This window comes from Phaseolus vulgaris, chromosome 1, assembly GCF_000499845.2.
Source record: "Phaseolus vulgaris cultivar G19833 chromosome 1, P. vulgaris v2.0, whole genome shotgun sequence".
NCBI classification, from domain to species: Eukaryota; Viridiplantae; Streptophyta; class Magnoliopsida; order Fabales; family Fabaceae; genus Phaseolus; species Phaseolus vulgaris.
The window spans coordinates 31,075,644-31,101,143 of NC_023759.2; the positions used below are offsets into that span (position 1 = coordinate 31,075,644).

At 35.4% G+C, this 25,500-nt stretch overlaps 1 protein-coding gene across 1 annotated transcript; it reads right to left on the reverse strand.

The window, feature by feature from the left end:
• Positions 1-621: 621 nt before the first annotated feature.
• Positions 622-24,986, reverse strand: LOC137813915 (protein RRP6-like 2). Its single transcript, XM_068616397.1, has 14 exons — positions 24,191-24,986; positions 21,048-21,206; positions 16,487-16,645; positions 16,326-16,409; positions 15,421-15,500; positions 15,238-15,288; positions 12,851-12,959; positions 6,080-6,162; positions 5,887-5,932; positions 3,696-3,783; positions 3,423-3,595; positions 1,978-2,262; positions 1,754-1,849; positions 622-1,425 (listed from the first exon to the last, which is right to left on the reverse strand). The coding sequence occupies exons 1-14, from the start codon at positions 24,656-24,658 to the stop codon at positions 1,141-1,143; spliced, it is 2,166 nt and encodes a 721-aa protein (XP_068472498.1). The 5' UTR covers positions 24,659-24,986; the 3' UTR covers positions 622-1,140.
• Between the last annotated feature and the right edge of the window lie 514 nt (positions 24,987-25,500).

A 25,500-nucleotide genomic window follows, 5' to 3' on the forward strand; every position in this document is an offset into this window, starting at 1 on the left:
AAAGAAAGTAGCGGACTTGACACTTGGAGCAAACGACACAAGTTCTAAGAGCAAGCAGGAAGGCGTAAACCCTCCCACGTTCTAATGAAGCGCTATTTATAGCAAAGCAAGTAAGAGAGAGAGTCCTCTACCCTTCATCCAACACCATTAGATCTAATGTGATCCAATGGCCAATACTACTCGATATCCGAAACGACACGAAATCCACTCCATTGAATGCATCTAATAAAACGGTGCATCTCGAAATCGTGGCTCTACCAAACTTCACATCTCTGCCACACATTGAATGTTGCCAGTAGTCATGCATCACCTCGAGAACCCCAACCATCCTACACGAAAAATTTAGCATGCTAATGTTAATATTTAACTGTAATGCTTAAAACTGATTTATTTTTTATTCTCTCAATAAAACATACAGAGCCATATAATTCAGTCTATTATTGTCATAATATATTAATTAGTGGGATGATACAGTAGAAATTAAATCCAATTTGAAGTGTGTACAAAAGAAGATTACAGACGATTCTAATAAATTAAATTATGTTTATTGTGAAAATATTTTTAATTTATCTTTTAAAAGCAACTCTAAATTTTAAAACTTTTTTCTTGTTAAAAACAAAATACATGAAAAGCGTCTGTATTTTAAGAACTTGTTTTCTGTACAAGAAAATGTTATATCAATCCAGATTTGAACGGCTAACGAAATATAGCTGTTTTTAATTTTTGTGGACTACTATTCAAAGACACTGATAATGGCAACTTCAGTTTTTCTCTGTAAAAAGAAAATAATGATGCAACCTAATTTCAGTTAATCACCCAAATGCCGCCATTCCATCCCAGAAGCTGAAAAGACCCAACATCTAGCTTGCAGCTTTTGTCAAAAAATCACAGCTTCTTCCCCACGCTTTAGGGTTGAAGTTTTGATTTTGCTACCGAGTCACGTTGGCTCTAGCAAAATGCATTTTCTCTGTCTCTTCCAAAGGGAAACTTGTCTCCTTGCCACTTCAACATCAAAAGAAAGTTGCTAAAAAGCCACTGGATTCTTCTTCGGTTGTCTCCGGTTCTGCTCTAGTTAAGTTGTTTCTGAAAACAATGTCACAAAGTTTGATAACAATTCAGACTGAGACCTTGACTCATCTTTTATGTTCTTTTCCTGGGCACAAGAGAATTTTCCCCTGGGTGGTTGTTGGAGTTCTTTAGCTGCAGCATATCCTCCGAGTCTGAATCAGAGATTACCGTTACAATCCCCACAAGGGTGGAGGTAGAAACTGAACCTGAAACAGGTTTCTTCTGTGGGTCTGATTTTTCAGATGCTACACTTGGAGTTTCTACAACTAGTTTTGACTTCTCACTGTTGTCCAAAACAAAAAGGGATGGAAGATTGTCCGATGGTTTAATCTGTTCTAGCTTGATCTCCTCCTTGACCTAAGAACCAACCCAGAAAGCAGACTTGAAAAAGTTGCACAGAAATAGTGGTCCAAATATAAATTTAGAAGGTACTGTAATCATGCATGCATCATTAAATAATTGAGTAAAAAAGGCTCACCAAAAGACTCGGTACACGTTTAAATTAGCTTATTTAGCAGTAAAAAAAATCGTGGCTTGCTATTTGTTAAAGTTTTTCAAAAATAATAATAGTATCTCAAACATAAGTAATTTCAAGAATGCTAATATTGAAAATGACAGCCAAAAAGGAAAAGCAACACAACCTTATCGCAATACACATCTTTTGAAATATTTATGACAAGCTCACCTTTTTATTAGGATCGTGCTTCCATTCTGAAATTGAATAGCTCAGCAGTGGCGCATTAACAGCACCAGTAGGCAGTTTTAGCACCTCTCCATTGCCCTATCAACCAATTAGCGAGGATTAGATTGATTGGAAAGACACTGAAACAGCCTTTTTCCCCTTGATTTTTTGTTTTATCCATGTTAGAATAGCAAGTGAAAGAGATTGGAATTTTTTATTTTTAAAACCTTCGCTGTGGAGAGTGCAATAACGTTTGCAGCATCTTGAGTCTTCTCTGGAATAGTGGGACTGGCACTTACGAAATTTGAAGGGAGACAATTCGATATAACTTTTCCTTGTCCATCTTTATCTTGATGCTGAAAACATTCCTCCTCCAGGTCACCAGAAAACAAACAATTCCCTGAGATATCAATACAGGTGTCATTTTGAACTTCAATACTTCCTGTTGCTGCACATCCAACCTTCGTCTGAGGTACTTCAGATCCATCCTTAACGGGTACAACATTTGACAACTGTATCATGATCATATACAATTTATCAACATATAAAAAACCATTAATTAAAACCAAATAAAAAGTCATAAAATATCTACTTTGGAAGCTGGTTAGGCACTAAACAGTTAGGGTGGCTTATAGGTTGAGAGGATGGGTGAAGATGGATAAAGAAATAATGAATCTTGGTGTTCGGTAGAGAAGAGAAAGGAAAGAACTAATTTAAAAATAGTGAAGGATCCGTAATACTATTTCTCATCTATTTCTAGTCATCTCATCTCTATATCTTTCTCCCCATCTCTTCTCTAATTCTCTTTACCTAAACAACTTTATTTTTCACTTTATTTCTCATCTATTTCGAGTCATCCCTGTATTTTTCTCCTTGTATCTTCTCTACTTCTGTTTAACTAAACAATTTTACTTTTCACTTTATTTCTCATCTATTATCACTCTACCTATTTGGTTTCATCTTATTTCTTTCCTCCGCCAAATACACACTTTCAGAAGAAGTAATTCCCAGAGATTAGGGAGCAGACAATTAAAAAATATTCTAAAATATGTAAATCAGATGGCTGTGTGGATTGGCTTAATTTAAACTTTTTTTTTCACAAACTATCTCAATATTCTTTTTATTATAAACTAATGTGAACCCAAAAGGAGAAAAGATAAAGAGTTTAATCCGACTACACCAAATACAACTCAACCAAGCTCAATTGGAAGCATGTTCATAATTTTATTGATATCACATGATCAGATCCAGTCAACTTATTGTTATGTACCAATGATTAATTTCATCCATTTTGGAACTAAAAAAACTGAACACTTACAGAAGGCGGCTACAATATATGTACGAGGCAATTATGCTTTCATATGTGATAGTAGATAGTTATTTCGACATGTGATAAATTATCCCTATTTGTGTATGCAATCTTCTTCTTACTACTTTTGTCCTACAGTAAGATAACAGTCAACAGCCTACAGCTGGATGTGGCAAGTCACATTATTCCAGTTCATCTTGATCACTTAACAATTAAGAATAAGTGCAAAGGATAAATTACCAAGAATAGAACGTTCAGGTTTATTCAAAACAACGCAAATCAGCATTAAGTACCAACCAGACACGCTACTGAAAATTCTTGCATCATTCAAGCAAGGTTTCAACCAATCAACATGCTACTTACACTTGCTGCATGTTCTTCTTTCAAACGTAGTGCAGCCTCTTCAAAGGCAACAGCATTTTGCATAGAATGTCTGACAATGTTGACAATGACATCAAGGCTGCGCTCAACATATGGGAGCCTTGACCATCCTACTATTCTCCGTAAATTGCTTATAATGACAGGCATCTGCTTGGCTTTGAAATGAGAAAACAAAAACTGAATTGTTGTTTGCTGTGCAAAAGTACTACTTATTAAGCAGAAGACAATAGAGAAGTCTACATAAATTTCATTTACCAATTTCAAGAATAATTTTATTTGGCAATACATAGCCAGACCCTTCATCGTCTGCACGAGCAAGACCATCACGCCATTCCCAGAGCCCCTGTGTGAGACATGCACAGTGTATATGAAATATAATGGTTGTGATTCATACAGAAATTTGACGCAGAAGCAGCAATATGCCTTAGAATCTGAACTTTAGGCCTACCTTAAACCTCACAAAATTAACTCACAAGGTGAAGACTGCTCAAGAATTATATGCTCTATTTAAACCATATCACTACACAAAGTACTTGAGAAAAATAAAAAGAGAATATATTTACAGAGTTTGTACAAGACTCTCTTAGGTTCTCATATTTATATAGAGAGTCTGTTAGATCAATCTGAAGAGATACAGTGAGAGAGAAATGGATAGAAAACAAGTAAAGGCACCTGTAGAACCCTAGGTACAGATAGGTACAACCCAAAACAGTTTTTAAATAATGCCTATTCTTAAACTCCCCCTCAAACTGTAGCATACAAATTGTATGTGCGATGCTTGGAACAAATAAGTTCAATCCGAAACCCTTTCAAGGATTGTTACCATATCTGCAAGTTATTGGATCCGACAAAAACTTAGTACAAATTTCCTTGAACAACAACTTTTCTCAAATAAAATGACAGATGATTTTTGTGTTTGGTCCTCTCATGGAACATAAGATTGGAAGCACTGTGGAGAGCTGCTTGATTATCAACAATACATCTTCATTTGCTAAATTTCAAAATTTTAATTCATGGAGGAATTGTTTTAGAGACACAAGTTCACAAGTGAGACATGTCATTGCCCTATATTCAATTTTAGCAGTTTATCGGACAACAACATTTTTGTTTTTTTACTTTTCCAAGAAATGATATTTCCTCCAATGAAAAAACAATATCATGTAGTAGAGTGTTTGTCCATATGAAATCCTACTCAATCAACAAACATAACAATACCCACAGATTTGGGTATTACCTTTATCTTCATATAACAAACATTCTCTTGAACCCTTTTTTGAGGTATCTTAGAATACAAATGACAATATTCCAATATCAATACAAGAAGTCTGCATGAAAAGACATATTTGGTCTAATCATAGTAAGATAAATAAGCTTTCTAACAAGTCTTCTATATTTTTGGGGTCACAGATAGAATCACCCTATTTTGCCATTAATTTCTTATTTGGGTCCCAAATTGTCACTTCTTAAATTTTGATTCCTTGGCGAAATTGATTTTTTATTCATTAAGACATCAAGACAGACAAAAGTTCAGTACATCTTTCATTAACGACTTGGTTAATTGACTTGAAGAAATAAGATTGAAGGGACATACACCAACACAGAGAGCAAATTTTAAGTTTTTGGAATGAGAAAGGGAAGCTCGAACAATTCCTTGGAAACAATTTTAGATACATTGGCTATGGTTATGAGATGAGAATTTTTAGGGAAGCAAAGGGATGAGGACAAAGAGGTATTACCAGAAATATCATCAGGAAGCATGAGTCAATTATCCATGAACTTTGACTTTCCACAAATTGTGAATGCAAGTTGTTGACAAACTAAGATTTGTAGATGGTTGTGCTAGGCTGTTGGATTACAATCTCAAATATTCTTGATATTCTCGTCAGAAAACTTTTCATGAACCACAAATTTGGAGATATTGATTGTCTTGTTAGGAAAGTCATGGAGAATAGAAATTTTCTTGGGCATGACCTATTCTTTTGCAATACGTGCATTGAGGATGTCCTGTACCACCGAGTCATCCTCTAAGCATATTCAGAGCCTAATCTAAAAAAAGTAACCACCATCTTAAAAGTGCCCACAACTATAGTGTGCTAGGCATGATCACAGTTATCACAATTCATCAACACCATCCAAAATTGTAGGAGTCCGAGTAAAGTTGTGATTTTGAGAACATAGCTAGGCTACCAATATGAACGAAAAAATGGTATTCAAGAGAAAAAACATGCTTACATTCCTAGTTTAAGTAATGACAGAAGAACAGAGGGCATATTGTGCTGAAACAGTGTATTTGAGTGACACCACGAAGTTTATCTATATAGGCTAATTATATTAGTTACACATGAGAGGATATTCAATTTCTTCTAGATCAAATACTATATCCCGATAGAATGGCAATAAAATAAATGTATATTCTTATTTTTAACAAAGTCAAAGAGAAACTTACTGAAACAACAGCAAGCTGCTGAGCATTAAAACCAGCCCCTTTCAACCTTCATAGAAAAAACAGCAATAAATGCAACACAAATACTTCAAAACTCACTCTACACAGAAGCTGAAGAATTGTAGTTTGAAAAACTTGCTACTAGAAAAGAATGCTGAAGTAATGAAAGATTGACAATATAGAAAAGGCAACAAACCCATATAAATGAAGGTACGAGTTTTCTGTCAGCAGGTCCTTCTCATATAACTGCATGCAGACATCATAACTGCGCTTGTAAACCTGTAAGTAAACGGAATTCTAGTTAAAAGGCTGAAAGAGATTCATTAAGTCAGCCATTTTGTAGTGTTGTTTTGCATTTTGATTAAAGATCTATGTTGTTAATAAGTGATTAATTTTGGAAAGAATGGATACTACTATAATTAGCACTAATCAGAGGACAGATTGATTGCACAATCAGAGATTGGTACTGAAATTGAGATATTTGACAGACTCAACCAGAACTAGCATTTATTAGTATTGTAAGCTAACACATCATGAACCAAAGGGCAAAGCCAATAGGCAAGCTGGTGATCAAATTCTCCAGTATTCGTAATCCACACTATGGAGAGGCCTGTTATTCAAAAGTCGCGGAAGTTTGACAATGAAAGCCTACACAGATGTTGACTATGCAGTCATCATCAACTTGAGGCTATTGCATGTTTTTGGGAGACTCTTTGTCACATGGAAAAGAAAGAAAGCAAAAACCAAAGTGTAGTTGCTCAATCAAGATGTTAAACTATAGGAAAGAGAGAAACAATGAGCTAAAACTCAGTTGGTTTTGAGTTCTCATGGACTCCCTTAATAAGCCATCTAGCTATTGTTCCTTCACTATGAGTGGTAAGAGTTCGAGTTTTTTATCCTTTAATGCTTCTAGTACTGAAAATATCTGGATTATGGACTCTAGTGCTACTGATCATATGACACCTCATTCCTCTTCTTTTTCATCCTACACTGCTTTATCTGGTAACCCATATATTACTGTTGCTAATGGTTCCACTACCCCCATTAATGGTTGTGGTAACATTCACCTTCAACCTTCATTTCCTTTAAAAAATGTGCTTCATGTTCCCAAACTATCCAATAACCTCTTGTCTATTCAAAAGGTTATCCAAGATTTAAATTGTGCAGTGGTATTTTTCCCTTCCCATTGTGTTTTTCAGGATCTTGCCACGGGGAAGACTATTGGAATTGCTAAAGAGCAGGGCGGGTTATTTTATTTACAGCATGAAGAAAATAAAAAGTGTGCTAGACTATAGGCACACACTTCTAATCTCCAACAAGGTCGTGAATCTTGGTCATCCTCTCAGATATGGCTTCAACACAGACGTCTTGGTCATTCTCCCTTTAGTACCCTAAAGTCCTTATTTCCTGTTTTATTTACAAAAGTGTCTGCTGAGTCATTTCATTGTGATGTTTGTCAGTTTGCTAAACACCATCGAACAACTTTTCCTCCCAATGGTAATAAAAGTTCTAAACCTTTTGATCTTATTCATTCAGATGTATGGGGACCTTCACCTATTCCTAATATCTCGGGTGCAAAATGGTTTGTTTCATTTATTGATGATTGTACTCGGCTTACCTGGATATTTCTCATGAAAGATAAGTCTGAAGTTTTTCACCTGTTTGTAAAGTTTTACAGAATGATTCAAACACAATTTGAAAGTCCAATTAAGAGATTGCGTTCTGATAATGGAAGAGAATATGTGAACCAAAACCTTTCCAAGTTCCTTCAGGAAAATGGAGTTGTTCATGAATTAACCTGTGTGGACACTCCTCAACAAAATGGGGTTGCTGAAAGGAAAAATCGTCATCTCCTTGAGGTTACTCGAGCTTTACTTTTCCAAACATCTGTTCCTAGATCTTATTGGGGGGAAGCAGTCCTGACTGCCACTTATTTGATTAATAGATTACCCTCTTGGGTTCTAGAGGGTGTTACTCCTATTCAGCTTATGACCACATACTATCCTTCTATTCCCATGTTGACTAGTCTTCAGAATCGTGTCTTTGGTTGTCCATGTTCATAGTCCTTATCGGGGTAAGTTAGATCCTCGCGCCATCAAATGTGTCTTCATTGGTTATGCCCCCAACAAAAAGGGGTACAAATGTTATCACCCTCAAAGTCGTAAAGTCTATGTTTCCAAGGATGTTACCTTTAATGAAACAGAGTCTTTCTTTCCTAGTTCTCAGCTTTAGGGGGAGAGTATTCAAGAAGCTGAGAATCTTGAGTTGCCACCTTTTCCTTTGTTGCAGGATTTCATTCTTAGGGAGGATGACAAAGACCCTGCACCAACATCATTACCAGAGAAGAATAATGAAGACAAATATTTTGGAAAACAATATCAACAAAGGCAACAAGAACCCGTCCTGGTCGAACAACAACTTCAATTGTCTGAATCGGAGGTAAGAACTCATACCTGTGAGACTCTTAAGGACACCTTAAATACTGCTTCTGAACCTAACCTAAATGATTTACCTATTGCCTTGAGAAAAGAAAAAAGATCTTGTGTCAAATATCCTATATCTCAATTTGTGTCTACAGAAAAACTTTCTATGCAACACCAGAGTTTTCTTTCAGCTATTGATTCTATTAGAATCCCTACATCGGTACAAGAAGCCTTAAAAGATGAGAACTGGATTCGAGCCATGAATGAAGAAATGAGCGCGTTAGAAATGAATGAGACTTGGGAGATTGTAGAGAGACCAAAAGATAAGAAAGCAGTGGGTTGTAGGTGGATATACACAGTTAAGTATAAGTCTGATGGCACACTGGATCGGTATAAAGCAAGGTTGGTTGCAAAAGGGTACACTAAAACCTATGGGATCGATTATGAGGAGACTTTTGCTCCAGTGGCAAAAATGAATACAGTCAGGATTATTCTTTCCCTGGCAGCACACTTTGGTTGGGCGATGCATCAATTTGATGTTAAAATAGCCTTCTTGCATGGAAGTTTGGAGGAAGAAGTATACATGGAGATTCCACTTGAGTATGGTGTTGTTAATGAAGGGAATAAGGTGTGTAGACTTAAGAAGGCCCTATATGGTCTTAAACAATCACCTCGTGCTTGGTTTGGAAGGTTTACTCAAGCTATGGTATCTTTGGGGTACCAACAAAGCCAAGGTGACCATACTTTGTTTATAAAACATTCTCAGAATGGTAAACTCACTCTACTTTAGGTCTATGTAGATGATATGATTATTCAGGTGATGATGAGATTGAAAAACAAAATTTGAGGGAGAGACTGGCTGCTCAATTTGAAATGAAGGATCTTGGGGAGCTGAAGTACTTCCTTGGGATAGAGGTTGCTTACTCGAGACAGGGCATCTTTATTTCTCAAAGGAAATACATCCTTGATCTTCTCAAAGAGACTGGTAAGTTGGGTTGTAAGCCCACTGGAGTGCCAATAGAGCAAAATCATAGGATTGGGAATGATGAGGGAAACCCAAAAGTGGAGAAGACACAATATCAAAGACTTGTGGGAAAACTCATTTATCTATCACACACTAGGCCAGACATAGCCTATGCAGTTAGTGTGGTTAACCAATTTATGCATGATCCTAGAGAAAGACACTTGCAGGCAGTAGATAAAATTATTCAGTACTTAAAAGTCTCTCCAGGAAAAGGATTGTTATTCAAAAAGGGGAAAAACTTATCCATGAAAGTATATACTAATGCTGACTATGCAGGATCGATTGTTGATAGGAGATCCACCACAGGCTACTACATGTTCTTGGGTGGAAATTTGGTGACATGGAGGAGTAAGAAGCAAAATGTAGTTGCAAGATCAAATGCAGAGGCAGAATTTAGAGCCATGGCTCAAGGGGTGTGTGAACTCTTATGGATGAAGATCATACTTGATGACCTAAAAATAAAATATCTCCTCCTGTGGGTTTGGCATGTGATAATAAGTCCGCAATTAGTATAGCACATAATCCAGTTCAGCATGATTGAACAAAGCATGTAGAGATAGACCGACACTTTATTAAAGAGAAGTTGGATGATGGTCTTATAGCCACTGAGTACATTCCTTCAAGACTCCAATTGGCAGATATGTTTACAAAGGGACTTCCCACAAAACAATTCGAAGATCTTACTTGCAAGTTGGGAATGATAGATATACATTCACCAACTTGAGGGGGAGTGTTGCATAATCAGGAGGATTATGTTATAATTAAGTGCAGATTCCATTTTATATTTATTAGGTTGTTAGTGATTTGATTTTATTTGATTTGTATAGCTTTAAACACCCATTATTTTTTGCTTTCATTACCTATTATTTCTTTCCTTAATTAGGTTGTAAAACCGTCTATAGATAGAGACTGTAATCACATTTGTAAGATATCTCAGAAATATATTTCATTTATTTCTTTCCACTTATACTATTCCATATATATAAAATATACATCATCACCTGAGCTTGAATCTCACTTACTTTTATCACATCCAAGCATAAGAAAAAACATATCCAATGGGCAAATCCAAGCAGCTGCCTGATACAACTAGTTGGCTGGCATTAGTGCAGTGCAGTTGACTTGACTAGTAAAGCAAAGCCAAAGCCATGTCTAATGTTTTCTTTTATTTGTTCAATTCCTTCATTTCCCCCTTCTTTTTCTCTAGGACCCGAAGAACTGTAGGGCATTTTCTTCTTACAGCTTTTAGTTTTGAGACTGCTGCCACATAAGGCACCCTTTGTTTTAGACCTTGGTCAGTTGTACTTATGTTTTGGCCCTGAATCTCATTCTTTAATTTTTGTTTTCCAGAGAAGTGTTTTAAATTCATGCCTTTTCCTATTCTGAAAAAAAAAATCTCACAACGATTAGAGATAAAGACTTTTCATAGTATATAAGTGGGTGCAAACCTCACCTTACAAACCGGTTTTGTAAGCTTAAGTTAGGCTTAAAGTTCACTTCTTAGTATGATATCAGAGTCATTTAGAGTCTATCATAGCTAAAGTTTGTTGGGTTTATCAGGTCACCAGCTATTGGGTCACTATCTGACCACCCATAAATAAATAATCTTACGCATGAGTTGGCAAGTCTCAACGTGACGGGGGGTGTTGGAGATACCACATCAAAGGACATTTCGTAGTATATAAGTGGGTGCAAATTTCACCTTATTAATTGGTTCGACAAGGTTGACTTAGGCTTAAAGTCCACTTTTTAAGATGATATCAGAGTCATTTAAAGTCTATCCTAGCGAGAGTTTGTTGGGCTTATCGTGTCACTCGCTATCGGGCCGTTATTAGGGCGCTATCAAACTATCTATAAATATATAGCCCCACACACGAGTTGGCTAGTCTCGTCGCGAGGGGTGTGTGCAGGAGATCTCACATCGACTAGAGATAAGGCCAATTCATAATACATAAGTGAGTGCAAAGTTTACCTTATAAGTCGATTTTATAAGCTTGAATTAGGTTTAAAGTTCAATTCTTGATAATCGCCTCTAAATCTTAACTTTGTCTTGTACATTCCACGTTGTCCTTATAATTTAGTCCCTCTAAACTTATTGACTCGCTCTTTAAATTGTTTTGTAACCTTTGATGCTAATTCCTTATCATATAGGAACATGGCACGTGTTGTCTAATTGGCATAGGAACTTAGAGGAAGATTGTATATAAAGTGAGGAAAAAGGAGAAAGAGGGTCACCTAATCATTAAGATATAGTTGATGACATCCAATTAATGAGATAACATGTTAGGAGACCACTCCACCAAAAATTGTGAGGAAGATGATTGTGAAAAAGAAACTTCTGAGTAGTTTCAATAAGAAGTTTCTTTTTGTGTGGCTACTCCATTTTGTTGAGTATGAGGACACAGTTTGATGAAGAATAGGGATGGATGCCATGAACTATTGGAATTGGTGAGGCAAATATTCATAAGCATTGTCACTACGTAAAGCATGAATAAATATACCAAATTCTATTTTGATTTCATTAGAAAACACTCTTTTTTTATGAATTCTTCATTAACCAAATCCAAGTACACTCAAAATAGTTATCAATAAAAGGAACAAAATATTTAAAACCAAAAAGAGTAGTAGTATGGAAGGACACCAAATATTTGATCGAACTAAAAAAATAAAGACAAAACTCATTTATTATGGCTATCTCACATTTTAAGCTAGAAAAAATGTTTTAAAATTGACGCCATCTACTACAATTTTGTCAAACCCATAATGAAAAACATTAGAGAAAAAAAAAATTAAGGTTTACATGCCTCAGGTCAGGTTGGGTCACACTAACCCAAGGCTTCCTCTTCTTCTGTTCAACTGTGTTCTTGGGGGGTTTATGATTTCTGAGACACCCAATGCCGACAAAAAAATTGGCCACCAAAACCCACCATGGCACCTCGATGGTTGTTTTTCAACAATACTAGTTTATAACAAGTATATATGTTCCCAATAGACATTAGCTAGCAATCATGTTAACTAAGGTTTGTCCACTGAAAGATTAGCAAGGTGGGAATGACAAACATTCATTCACCAACTTGAGCAAGAGTCTTGTAAATATGCAACTAATTTACGATAGGATATTTTTCTAGCAATTAGCACCAATTTAGGACAAAGATTGACTGCCTTTAATTATTCATAGATTTTATTTCCCTATTTCCTTTTATTCTTCAATATCACCAACCTATATAAGTAGATTCATGATTGTATTCCTAATCAAGCAATAACATTCAGATTATTCCCTTTTAATGCTCCCATTCCAACTATCTATGATTGAAATGTTGATTAGTTTAATTTGAATAATTCCCCTTTAATGCTTGATTTTCAACTATCCATGATTGAAATAGTTACTAGTTTAGTTCAAGTAAGCTTAAAAGTTAAAATAGTTTGGACCAAATAGACCAAGGGAACAAAGGAGCATCTAATAATCAAATAAACTAATTGATAAATTACATGCTCAATTAGTTGGTAAGCATCAACTTACCTCCACTAAAGGATTATCACAACCTTCAGACTCCTTAGACCATGTAAACAATTTGATCCTCATTAAATCATATATATAGAGCAAATAGTGTGTATCCTCTCTGCCATATCTATCATCAGAAAAATAGTTCATTAGATTGTAGTAATAAAAATCACAAGCTTAATATACAAGTCAATATCACACAAGACTTTAGACTAATCAGTTTGTTGAGATATACGGTGAAGAGACAAAAATAATCTTTCTATGTTGTGTCTGAGATACAAAGATACAAAGAGATGGCCCAAGGCCCATATATTAGTTACATTTAACACTCCCCCTCAAGTTGGTGCATATAAATCATATGAACCAAACTTGTTACAAATATAATCAATTCTAGGACCCCGCAATAATTTAGTGAAGAAATTTGCCAACTGATCATTAGAGTTAACAAATTGAGTGGTGATGTCTCTAAATGCAATCTTTTATCGAAAAGTGGCAATCTACACTTCAATATGTTTAGTCCTCTCGTTAAATATTGGATTTGAAGAAATATGAAAGGCAGCTTGGTTATTAGAGATAAGAGTCATTTGTGTGTACTCCCTAAATCTCAATTCTTTAATCAACTATTTGAGCCAAATAAGCTCACAAGTGACAGGCTATAGCTCTATATTCTGCTTATGCATTAGATCTTGCTACCAAGGTTTTCAAACTCGAGAGTCAACTAGATTCATGGGAGTTACGTAGACTCAACTCGTAAACTTGTAAGAGTTAACTTCAAATGAAAAAAAACATTTTAATAATATAATTAGTAAACTGTGATTCTAAATTAGGGGTTTACCAGGGAGCCGCACACTGCCACACACCACACTCAGTATTTAAATTTTAGGGTTTTTTATTATGTTAAACTAGAAATGGGCCTTTGGCCCAAACTTATGTCTCCTAAAAACTAGGTTTAGGTCTTCATGTTGCAACCCTTCTTCATCAGTCGCACGCAGCTTCTTCTTCATGCTTTGCGTCGTCACAGTGTGTGGCGCCACCACTGCCACCGTTTTTTTCACTTTTTAGGAAATTTTTTATTTTCGTTAGCATTCTAAGATGCCCAAAGCGGCCGCCATGGAAAATCCGCATTGCCACTGCCTTGTTGTGACGGTGGTCAAAAAATCCGCTACCGTCATCCACCATGGCCGATAATTGATAACACTGGATTATAGTGACCATATAACAAACTTTTTCCAGAAGAACTTTTAGTATACTTCAAAATGCGAATAATTGCATTGCAATGTCCTATACATGGAGAATTTAGAAACTAGCTTACCACATTGTCTCCAAAAGAAATGTCAAGATTTGTAACTGTGACATAATTCAATTTTCCAACCAATCTTTTGTATTTCTCAAGATTAGGTAGTGGCTCCCCTGACAAGGTAGAAGATTGGGATTGTGAGTCAATGGGCTTGGAATTCAGTAGTACAATTTCATCTAAAATACCTAATGCATACTTTCTTTGAGAAATGAAAATTCCATTGTTGGATTGTGCTACCTCAATCCCCAAGAAATATTTGAGTTTGTCAAGGTCTTTTGTTTGAAAATGACAAGGAGGCGATCCGAACGAAGGTGTCGTTGAGCGGAACAACGAACTTTGGGGCATGTGCGGCAGGACACTTCAGTATTGGAGCACACCTCCCAAGATAGAATAGCTAGACATTTGTGCAGGTTGAACTGGAGATGAGTCACTTATTTTGTCTAGGTTGATTCTCAATAATCTCAGTCTTTTCTATTGATCTATGTTCAATCACCTCTTCCCATAATTTCATAGTATGGCAAATGAATTTTATTCATTTACGATAACATAATTCTAAATATCTTCATTGTCCATTCATATGAATACATTTATTATCCTAATACACATTCTCGACATCCCATTATTCCCGTGTTACTAAGCATCCAGGTACTTTAACAGAAAATTCAAAGAGAAGGTTTCTAGGAAGTGATTCCTATGTGAATAACCCTTCTAGTCACATCTTTTAAATAAAGAAAGACCAACTATCTCATGGTGCTCTTGTCCGAGTCACTAGGCTCACTGAATCCTTGAGTTTTGCGGGTGGTAACTAATGAAAGAAAGCTTCATTATGAAACTTATGTCAACATGATCATGTATGATTCTGCTTAAAATAAATGCCAGAGTCTTGGTCTAAGGTCAACTACAGATAAGCCCCAACTAAGTACAAAGAACAAGACTACTTATTAGACTTGTGTCCCCAGAAACTTGGATCTCATATTTTGTGTTTATTATTGGATAACAAATTAAAATAATACACATCCAAAAGCCCATACTGAAAGAATAAAAAACAGGCGAAAACCTAAACCATGGGAAGAATCAACGAAGTGATAAATTTAAAACACAGTTGTACCTCAGCATCACATCAGGAAGAGGCCGTAATCTCCAATCTGCATTCTGGTATCTGCAAGGAGTTTCCAGAATGGTGGTAAGAATAAAAGGAATAGTTATTCCTCAAGAAATTATAAAACTTGTGTTAAGAGTTAAGAAAGACACTTAAAGAAGGGGTTAATTCCAAAAAGTAAAGACAACATACTCCTTGTTTGCAGTAATCCCACAGAAGTGTTGCAAAAGATATTGCAGACTGTATCTCTCCAACTTTAACACTCTAGAAGCCTGAGCAACAAAATTAAAATATACATTAGTCCTGTTTGACAAAAAGAAGAGAACATTATAAAATGAATTCCCAGCATGCAATCAATGAACTTGGGTTATGACAGGGATGATCAGAAGCGATAGAACTCTAGTGTTTGTTTTGTCATTTAATATAGATCAACACACATGGATGTATGAAAATCTGAGCACTGAAATAGGGTTATGCCAAATTTTAACCTTGTAAACATACAAGGGAAGCATGAGCATAATATAAAATCCTCGAACATATCTCAGAATATTCATTAAACTGCCATTTCAAAAGAAACTCTATAATGAGGTGCAGAAACTCAGTCATTAGATCAGACAGGAAAGAAAAAGGCTAAACAAAAGCAAAGCTGACATAGATCTCAAGGCAGGGCTTATTTCCAGTTTTTTTTTCTCCAAGGCCGCAGCAAAATAATCACCTTATTAATCTAAGGAAACAAACTCATCCAACATTAAACACAATTCTCAAGTATTATTTATGAAGCTAACCTTGCTTGGATAACAAATTCAAGACATAAAAAAACAATTCAAGTGCTTTCTCCCAACAACTTACGCTTCTGGGATGGTTTGCATAACAACAGTTTACATGGGAAATTACCCGTACACCAGGTAAAACAGAAATTACTTCTGCAAATATTTTTTAAATGCCCCGTACATGCAGCGCCAGTATCAAATAGCTAGAGAAACTATTTAATTAAGAAAAAATTTGGCAACAATTATATAACTCAACATACAATTTCCTTTCCTTGACCACTAACAAGAAAATAATTTCAATACTGAACATCCTTAGTACAAACAAACCTGGCCAGTATCAAACATATTACAAACATAAATGCCAAAATCCCGTTGCAGCCACACAATATCTCGATCTGCTCCATGCATGACCTATTTAACCACAAATAAAGTCAACAAAAAGAAGCAAGTTGGATGAATTAAAGAAACATCAATCACGTGCATTTGACCTTCTTCTTGGTAGGGTCCTTGAAGACTGCCCTCAGGTATGGCCCAACATGATTACGAACCTTCAAAGTGTCTATAACAAAATCTTCAGTCCTGGTTGAGATTTGCATCAAGCAAGTCAAACCTTGGAAAGACCGATAATGATTATGTTCCAAATCCACCTTAACATTCCAAGTCAAGATAAAAATGTCAAAAAAATATAATGAAACAAACAAACAGGAGTAGTATCAAAAAGGGAGAATACAGACTATAATTAAATTAAATGCATTAAAAACAAACAGCATTCAGAATGCAATAACAAATTGCAAAACAGATATAAAAGAGGATAAAAACATGATATACCAAAAAACAGCTTAACCAAAACAAATATAATCACAAGAGAAACATATGTCTAAGCAGAAAAATAACAGTCGTATAGGTTATACAACTTGAGCACACACTAACTTAACCTTAACAACCCAACACTGCCATAAGCTAAACATCAGAAAAAAGAAAAAGGCATACTAGTTGGTTATTTTTCACATATGGCACATGTTAGCAAGCTTGAAAGGCTAGCTTAAGACTTGCTTTGTAGGTCTGTAGACATTCCAAAACAAAATAAGCTAATTGATAGTGTTGTAAATAGTAGCTTATTGCAATAAAACTATTCTCAATATCTCTACAGTTATTAGGAAAAAATATCTTTAGAATCTTCCTATTCATCTCAGCATATTTTTATTTCCTGAATTTAAAGAATTTGATTATTACAAATAGAGATGATGAGAATGTAATTGGAGTGATTGTTAAATAAATAATTTTTTATTTCCTTACATAGTCCAGGTTCGTATCAAGCTCACGATCTTGGGAGCCCTGTTTCCACTCCAAAACAGTTGCATTGTTAAGAAAGTTGCCACACACCACCACCAATATCGACGCATGTAACCTACATGCCTTGCTTGGCAAAGCCCACTCACCACTGCACAATACCAGGTCGTTAGGACCTTCTGAGCCCATTCCAAGGGGTGGTGACATGTCATTTGGCTTTGATTTGAGTCAATCGAGATTTTTTTTGTTCTTTTGCCAAATGGGTCCTCTTTGCTACGTCTTATAAAAAGGAACTTCAACATGAAAGGTAAGAGTGCATTAAATATTATTGGCCCTTTGTCCTAAGTGTTTGGATTCTGGATACATGACTACATTTCCTAAACTCTTTAATTGGTACGTCAAAATGATAAGAGAACTCATTACAGTCACAAATGGTGATAGTGTACCCATAAGTGTATCCGAGAATATAACTTTAGAATCATCTATTATATTAAAGGATGTTTTATATGTCTCACAACTAACTAATAGCCTTATTTCTATACAAAAACTTACAAAAATTTTAATTGTTTAATAGCTTTTTTCGCTCTTCTTATTGTATATTTCAGGACCCTACCACGAGGAAGACAATTGTACTTGCTAAGAAGCAAAGTAGGTTGGATATGTTGGAATCCAAGGACCAAATTAAAATAAAGGTCATAACCATGGCTGCTCTTCAAGGATGACCTCTATATAAACTAGATGTCAAAACATGTCTTTCTTAATGGGGATTTGCATGAAGAAATGGAGCAACCTCCTGGCTTTGTTGCTCAGGGGGAGTCTTCTGGATTGGTATGTCGTCTCCACAAATTGTTATATGGCCTCAAGCAGTCTCCTGGGGCTTGGTTTGCAAAATTTAGCAATGTTGTTCAACAGTTTGAAATGACTCGCAGTGAAACAGATCAATCATATTTTTACCATCACTCAAGTGTTGGGTGCATCTATCCCGTAGTATATGCTGATGACATTGTTCTTACAAACAATGATCACCATGGCATCTCACAGGTAAAACAACACCCGTGTCACCACTTTCAAACCAAGATCTTGGCAAACTCAAATATTTCTTTGGGATTGAGGTACCACAATCCAATACTGATAATGTTATCTCTAAAAGAAAATATGCATTGGATATTTTGCAGGAAACTAGGCTGATGAATTTGAAATCTGTTGATACACCATGGATCCCAATATCAAACTTCTACCCAATCAGGAGGGTCTCTCTTAGGTCCTAAGAAGTACAGAAGATTAGTTGGAAATTTGAACTATCTTACTGTTACTCGTCCTGATATTTCTTTGCAGTCAGTGTGGTGAGTCAATGTCTTAATTCCCCATGTGAAGACCATTGGAATGCAGTCATTCGTATACTGAAGTACATTAAAGGCTCTCTTGGAAAAGGTTTGTTATATGGTCAAAATAACCATACTAAAGTCGTTTGTTATTCAAATGTTGATTGGACAAGATCTATCGGATAGAAATCAACTTCCAGATATTGTGTCTTCATTCATGATAACTTGATCTCTTGGAAGAGTAAGAAACAAAGTGTTGTGGTGAGATCCAGTGCAAAAGCAGAATATAGAGCTATGAACTCAGCTACTTGTGAGCTTATTTGGCTTAAACAATTACTTAAAGAATTACAATTTGGAGAGGTCGCTCAAATAACACTTTATGAGATAATTAGGTTGTTCTTCATATTAGCTTAAATCCATTTTTTCATGAAAGGATCAAATATTGAAATTGATTGTCATTTTATTCGAGAAAAGATTGTTTCAGGAGATACAAGACTAAGTTTATTAATTCAAATGATCAATTATTATGAGGGCCTAGGATTGATTATATTTGTAACAAGTTGGGTAAATACAATTTATATGCACCAGCATGAGGGGAGTGTGATATTAGATATCCGAGTCCAAAACACTTAAAAAAGTAGTTTTATCCCAATCTTATTTCAGCCACATTCTAAATAAAAAAATCACTTTTATATTAAACCCTCAATATGCCCCAATTTGCAAACCCTAAATAAAAAAATTCTAATCCCCCAAACCCACAACAGTAACACAACCCAAATAGCGAACCAGAGCCCACCTAAACGGGACCGTGACAACAAGGCGAGGCGCGGCAACGCGACCTAAAGAGATTTGAGACGTCAACGCCCAACAAGGAGATGCAAGATGGCAAGGCGACGATGGCGAGGCAAGGCGACGACAATGAAGCGAACCCTTAAATAAATTTCAAACCCTTGCTTAAGGTGTGTATCAAGGACTCAAAATGAAAACCATACTAGATAACCTTAAATAAAAGTTGACATCTCTATGCAATTGTACTGTGATAACAAGTCAGCCACGACCATTGTCCATAATCCAACATAACATGATAGGATCAAACATATTGAAATTAAAAGGTACTTAATTAAAGATAATCTCAACAAGGGTCATGTGGTTACAACTCATGTCCCTCCAAAACATCAAAATGTGGACATTTTCTCTAAAGAGCTTCCCCAAGGAAAATTACAAGATCTTGTAAGCAAGTCGATAATGATTGATATTCATTTACTACCTTGAGGAGGAGTGTTGTTAATAACATATTAGGATAAAAATATTCTCAATATCTCCATAGTGACTAAGAAAATATATCTTTAGAATCTTTCAATTCATTTCAACATTTCTTATCTCCCTGTTTTAAAGGATTTAACTATTACAAATCAAGATGATGAGAATGTAATTGAAGGGATTGTTATCAATAAAATAATTATTTATTTCCTTACATAGTTCAAGTGATACAATTAATACACGTAATTTATTGAGCATCACCACAATAATGCCTACTACTCAATACAATATCAAACACAACTTCAATAGCAGTTAGAGGAAAGAACAACTAACTTTTATTATATACTACTCATTCAGTTTCTTATACTAAGCACAAAGAATATTCCTAAAAAAGAAGGGAAGGTACACAAAGTAAATAATAATCAAACCAATGATATCTTAAGAATCTTTCTATTTATTTCAACATTTCTTATCTACTTATTTTAAAGGATTTGATTATTACAAATAGAGATGATGAGAATGTAATTGGAGTGATTGTTATCAATAAAATAACTATTTATCTCCTTACATAGTTTAAGTGATACAATTAATACATGTAATTTATTGAGCATCACCACAACAATGCCTACTACTCTACTCAATATCAAACACAACTTCAATAGCAGTTAGAGGAAAGGACAATTAACTTTGATATACTACTCTCATTCAGTTTCCTATACTAAGCACAAAGAACATCCCTGAAAAAGAAGGGAAGGTACACAAAGTAAATAATAATCAAACCAGTGATACTGCACGAGGAAGAGCACAACTATTAGTACAATTTACATTTACATATCCACCGCATGTCAAGAATATTGAGTTTGTTATTTCCTGTAAAGAACTGTTCAATACACAACAAAATTGAAATTGGAACAGAAACAAAACAAAGGAATAAATATCCAAATACCAAGACATGCATTAAGTTTGTGCAGCTTAAGTGAATGCACAAACATTAAATTATGAACCATTGCAGTTGCACATATTAGAGACAATAATTTGTTGTTATAACATGGTCCAGCCAATAAATAATGCACAGGCTTTAAAATAAATGTACAATGAGGCCACAAAAACAAGAATCTAGTAGTACAAATGAAGGAAGCTTTATAGTAAAATATAATGAATAGCATTTATGGTATACCGCAAATTCATTAACTGTAGACAGCTTAGCAGCCAACTCCTTCAATCCTTTGACTTCTTCCACAAGCTTGAAAGGGGTGCATTCTAGTAACGGAGGCTTTATTGGCACAAGATCATCAATATTTTCTTTATCAACAAAATCCAAAACAGAGAGTTTCTCCTGAAACATAATTTAATTACTATAGAATATAATTAAGAAATAATAGATTAAGAACAATTTTATATATTAAGATTTTGTCACACAAATTTGGTACAAATCTAATTGAACTAATAAAATTAAAGAAAAAAAAAACATGGGTGGCTAAGTGGAGCAAGATATGGAAATGTAATAAAATGGTTGAATGTGAAGCTTTCTACACTATTTATGAATTGATTTTTTAGGAAAAGAACATTAGTCCAGAATTAAGAAAATGTGGGACACAGACACACCATAATATACACGTCTCTACCATAGTACCTACCCTTGGCAGCCTACATCTAGGTGACTGCACTCTTTGACACTTCACTATCCTTTTTGGTCAACTCTATTGTAGGTTACCCTTTTCAAATCATATGCAACCAGCTCTGATCCCAATTGATATGCAATAAAATTGTGTTGCTCCATAGTCTATTAGCACTATTTTTCCAGCCAATGTCCCCACAATTTGAGGGACCTTCTAGATGTGAATCCTGCTATGCTGTGCAATGATAGCTGAAATTCCCCTTCTCTTGGATTGTCATCCCCTTCTTCCACTACCTCCTTCTTGCTTATCTATGAATACCATAAGTTTAAGTTGCTTGTTTTTGCATATATGATCTCTTATACTGAACTTCTCATCACATCTAATATTATCCTTTCTCATCTCTCACATTTTGCATTTGCAAACTTGCATATTCTCCTTGTTTCACCCTTGCTTATAGTTGCACTTCCTCCATAGGCCGCCTTTTTCCTAGTAAAAGTTTTGTTGGTATCATTCATTTTGTTTCGCATCCCTCCATTCATCTCTCTATCTAGAATAATTGCTCAACCACTTTTCAATCTTCTTAAAGTCTTTGCAGACACAAGTTAAGTGGCTTTAGGGGCTTCCTTTGAATTTGGGCATTATTAATCACATGATAACACCACATTCACATTGGAACACAGCGAAACCCTATCACTCCTCCAAGGGAAGTCAAATCACACATAACTATTGAAGGCAAAGCAATGCACTTCACCAATAGTACCTAGAGTGAACACTACAACAAGAAAATATCAAGAGTTCAGTTTAATAATCCTATGAATTTTGTATTCATTCTTAGTCACTCTCCTTTGTGTTTATTTTACCTTACCAACTATGGCCTCTTCCTCTATAAAGCAACTTATGCTCCTCACCACTCCTCCGTTTAACTTGATTATGCTTTGCCTAGTTCTAGATGTTGTCCATTGACTTTTTGACAAGTTTTCAATCATCCAAATGTTGGGTTTTCATTTTTTAGCATTGGCCAATCAGTTCCTAGCAAGTTTTCCAAAATAAATTCCAACAATTTCAAAACCCATATCTCTTTGTTATCTATTTGATTCTTCAATAATATTATTTAATTTTAGGTATTCTTTCTTTATTTTTCAGTATATATACATAGTGAGTTCAAAATGCAAACAACCCACTATACACTGTTATGTTTCCCCCTTGTTACTCTTTTTTTCTCACTCCATAATCAATATCAAATATATAATAAATTGATATGTTAATAAATAATAAATATCTTCCTTGAACTTTAATGCATGGTATTATCAAGTGTAGTAGTTAATAAGTTAATTATATCCTTATATTTTAATTTAAAAATAACTTTTTATATTTTTTGGTAGGATTTTACAATCCACATTATGATTTATGAATTACAATCTTTAACACCCTTTCTTAATCCTAGGCAAAATCTCAATTATGACACTCTTGCTAAGAATCCCCCATTCAATTTGCATAGTTGTGTCCTCTCAATTGAGAAGGTTATTTCGAGCATTACAATGAAAGGGGAGCAGTAGAATCAAACAAATGCCATTCTCAAATGAGAAGCCCGATATTCTTGCTAAAACAAGAGCTTCTTCTGTCATTGGTTGATTTTACTGCATGATGTATGCAGAACCAAATAAAATAACCAAATCATTACCAAAAACCAGAAGCACTTAATACCACACTATAGCAGGTCTAATGAGATGGTCTGTTGTGGACTGGTGGACTGCTACAGACGAAGGTTCTCACATGGTTGTCACGGCCACAATTGTGGTGGAAATAACTGCCATTGCCACACAATAGTGACACAACCCTAAAAGGAATAAAAAACCATTTGGGGCTAATATTTTTGGGGAGCAATTTTGGTTCAGAAACTTGTTTTGTCCATGTAACAAAAAACATTTACAGGTTTTTCTTTTAGAAGGGGAGAGGCAGGGAATCAGGAAATTTCCACCCTTTACAGTGGTTAATGAAAAAAGAAAAGCTTTCTTTTGCATCATCGTGTGATGCTGAGTCTAGACAAACCACAACTTCCATTGTCCAGCAGTATTTCCAGCGTTTGCCAACCACTTTTGTTAATTCCCAGCAAGCCTGTTAACCATAACAACCCTCCTCTGATGTTCTGATCTCTGTTCTGTCTCAGTGTCCCTGCCCTGTTCCTTTCTTTTCAATAGCAAACTCCACTGAGAAACAGGTGTTTCACCATTATGTGTTGTGTCTTTTAGCTTGAATTTTTTACCTCCGATGATTTAGTATTTATACGTGTTTACTTTTAGGCATTTTTTTATTTGTCAGCAGTTGTACATGTGTGATATGAAGTACTTACCACAAGTTTAAAATCGTGTTTACAACCAAAAAGAAATGCGTCCAATCGTTAATGACATTGTAACTTTCACATCACGGCTTCTTAACATGGGCGAGCTAGACTTATCAGATATTCAAACACTAATAGCCTATCATGATATAGTATAACAGATAAACACAACAGCCTGCGCACCTTTTTAAACCACTTTTCACCATCAAATATGAGAGAAACCATTTTAATAATAAATGATAACCCCGTACCTGATTTTAACCACACCCATATTTCCATTTCCAAAACAATAATTCTTTTCGAATTGCATAACATCAAAAGCACTAAAACCATGAATTTTGAAATTCGATGCAATGAACGAACCAGTGGATGAATAAACCGCTGACCATCTTCACTCTTCTCCAACAAAACATGCTCAAAAGGCTGGTTTGCATTATCAACAACAATATTGTATGCATACTGAGGCTTCTTGATCGTAGGTATATGAAACGGCACCTTCATCTTCCTCTCCAACTCGTTTGCAAATTCCTCTCCCTCCTCCTTCTTAATCCTCCGTAACTCGTCCACCAACTCATCAACCAGCTCCAAAACGTCGTCATTGGCGTTCACAAGCCACTCGTACGCGTCGTCGACGTCAGCGGGAAATGCCGAGCCTCTGCCCCAAATATTCTCCGCCGCACCGATTCTGTTGAGCATTGATTGAGTCCTCCGCGCGATTTCTTCTATCGGGCGTCGGAACTCCGTGAATTTGTAGTAGAAATGGAAGTCCTCGCCGGAGGGAATGCATGGCGAAGAAGCGGAAAGCTCCGTTAGATGGTGATCGAAGTCCATAGTTCGTGAAGAAAACGGTGGAAAATTTGTTGGAAGGGTTTTAGAGTTAGGGTTTCAGCGTTTTCGCCATTGACGTTGGGAAATGGTAATCAGTTCTGAACGCTGATGTTTGTGTCAGTTTCAGTTTCGAAACAGTGCGTGTGAGGAGACCGTCCGACATAATATACGTTGATGTCACGTGACAGGACACGGTGCACGTGGGAACTGAGTACTAATGTATGTACTTCTGAAATTCGACTTTGACTTGCTTTGAATGAAAAAAAGGTTGAGAGAAAATCTTCTACATATGTTTTCAGATATGCATATGTAAATGGAAAAGGTGTGGGTTGCTTTTAATTTGATGACCTCACACACAGTTTGTAAGTTGTGACACTGATAAAGAAAAAATGTAACACACATGATATATAAATTAATTGTTTCTTTTTGAAAAAGAAATATTTATGTGTAATTGATGTACAAGATCCACAATGTCCATAAATTGTTGTTTTAATTGATTAAATTTATAGCGTTGTGTTCGGGTGATTGATTAGAAAAGTACTTTAATAGTTCATGTAATAAAATGTTGGTATTAATGGTCAATGTTCATATTTGAGGTAAACAAAATAATAAGGTTTTGTTTGAACGAAGTGGAATGAAAAGAGAAGGAAATAAGGTGAAAAATATTAGAAAGATAGGTTGTTTAAAAATGTAGGAAAAACGATATTTTTTTATGTAGAAAAAGTGAGTGAAATGACTATAACGTAGATTAGGTCCTCAAGGATGTTAGTTAGGTTCAACTTTTGATCCTGGTATTTCAAATTTGTAACATGAGTCCAATCATGTGGAGTATAAGACTATATGGA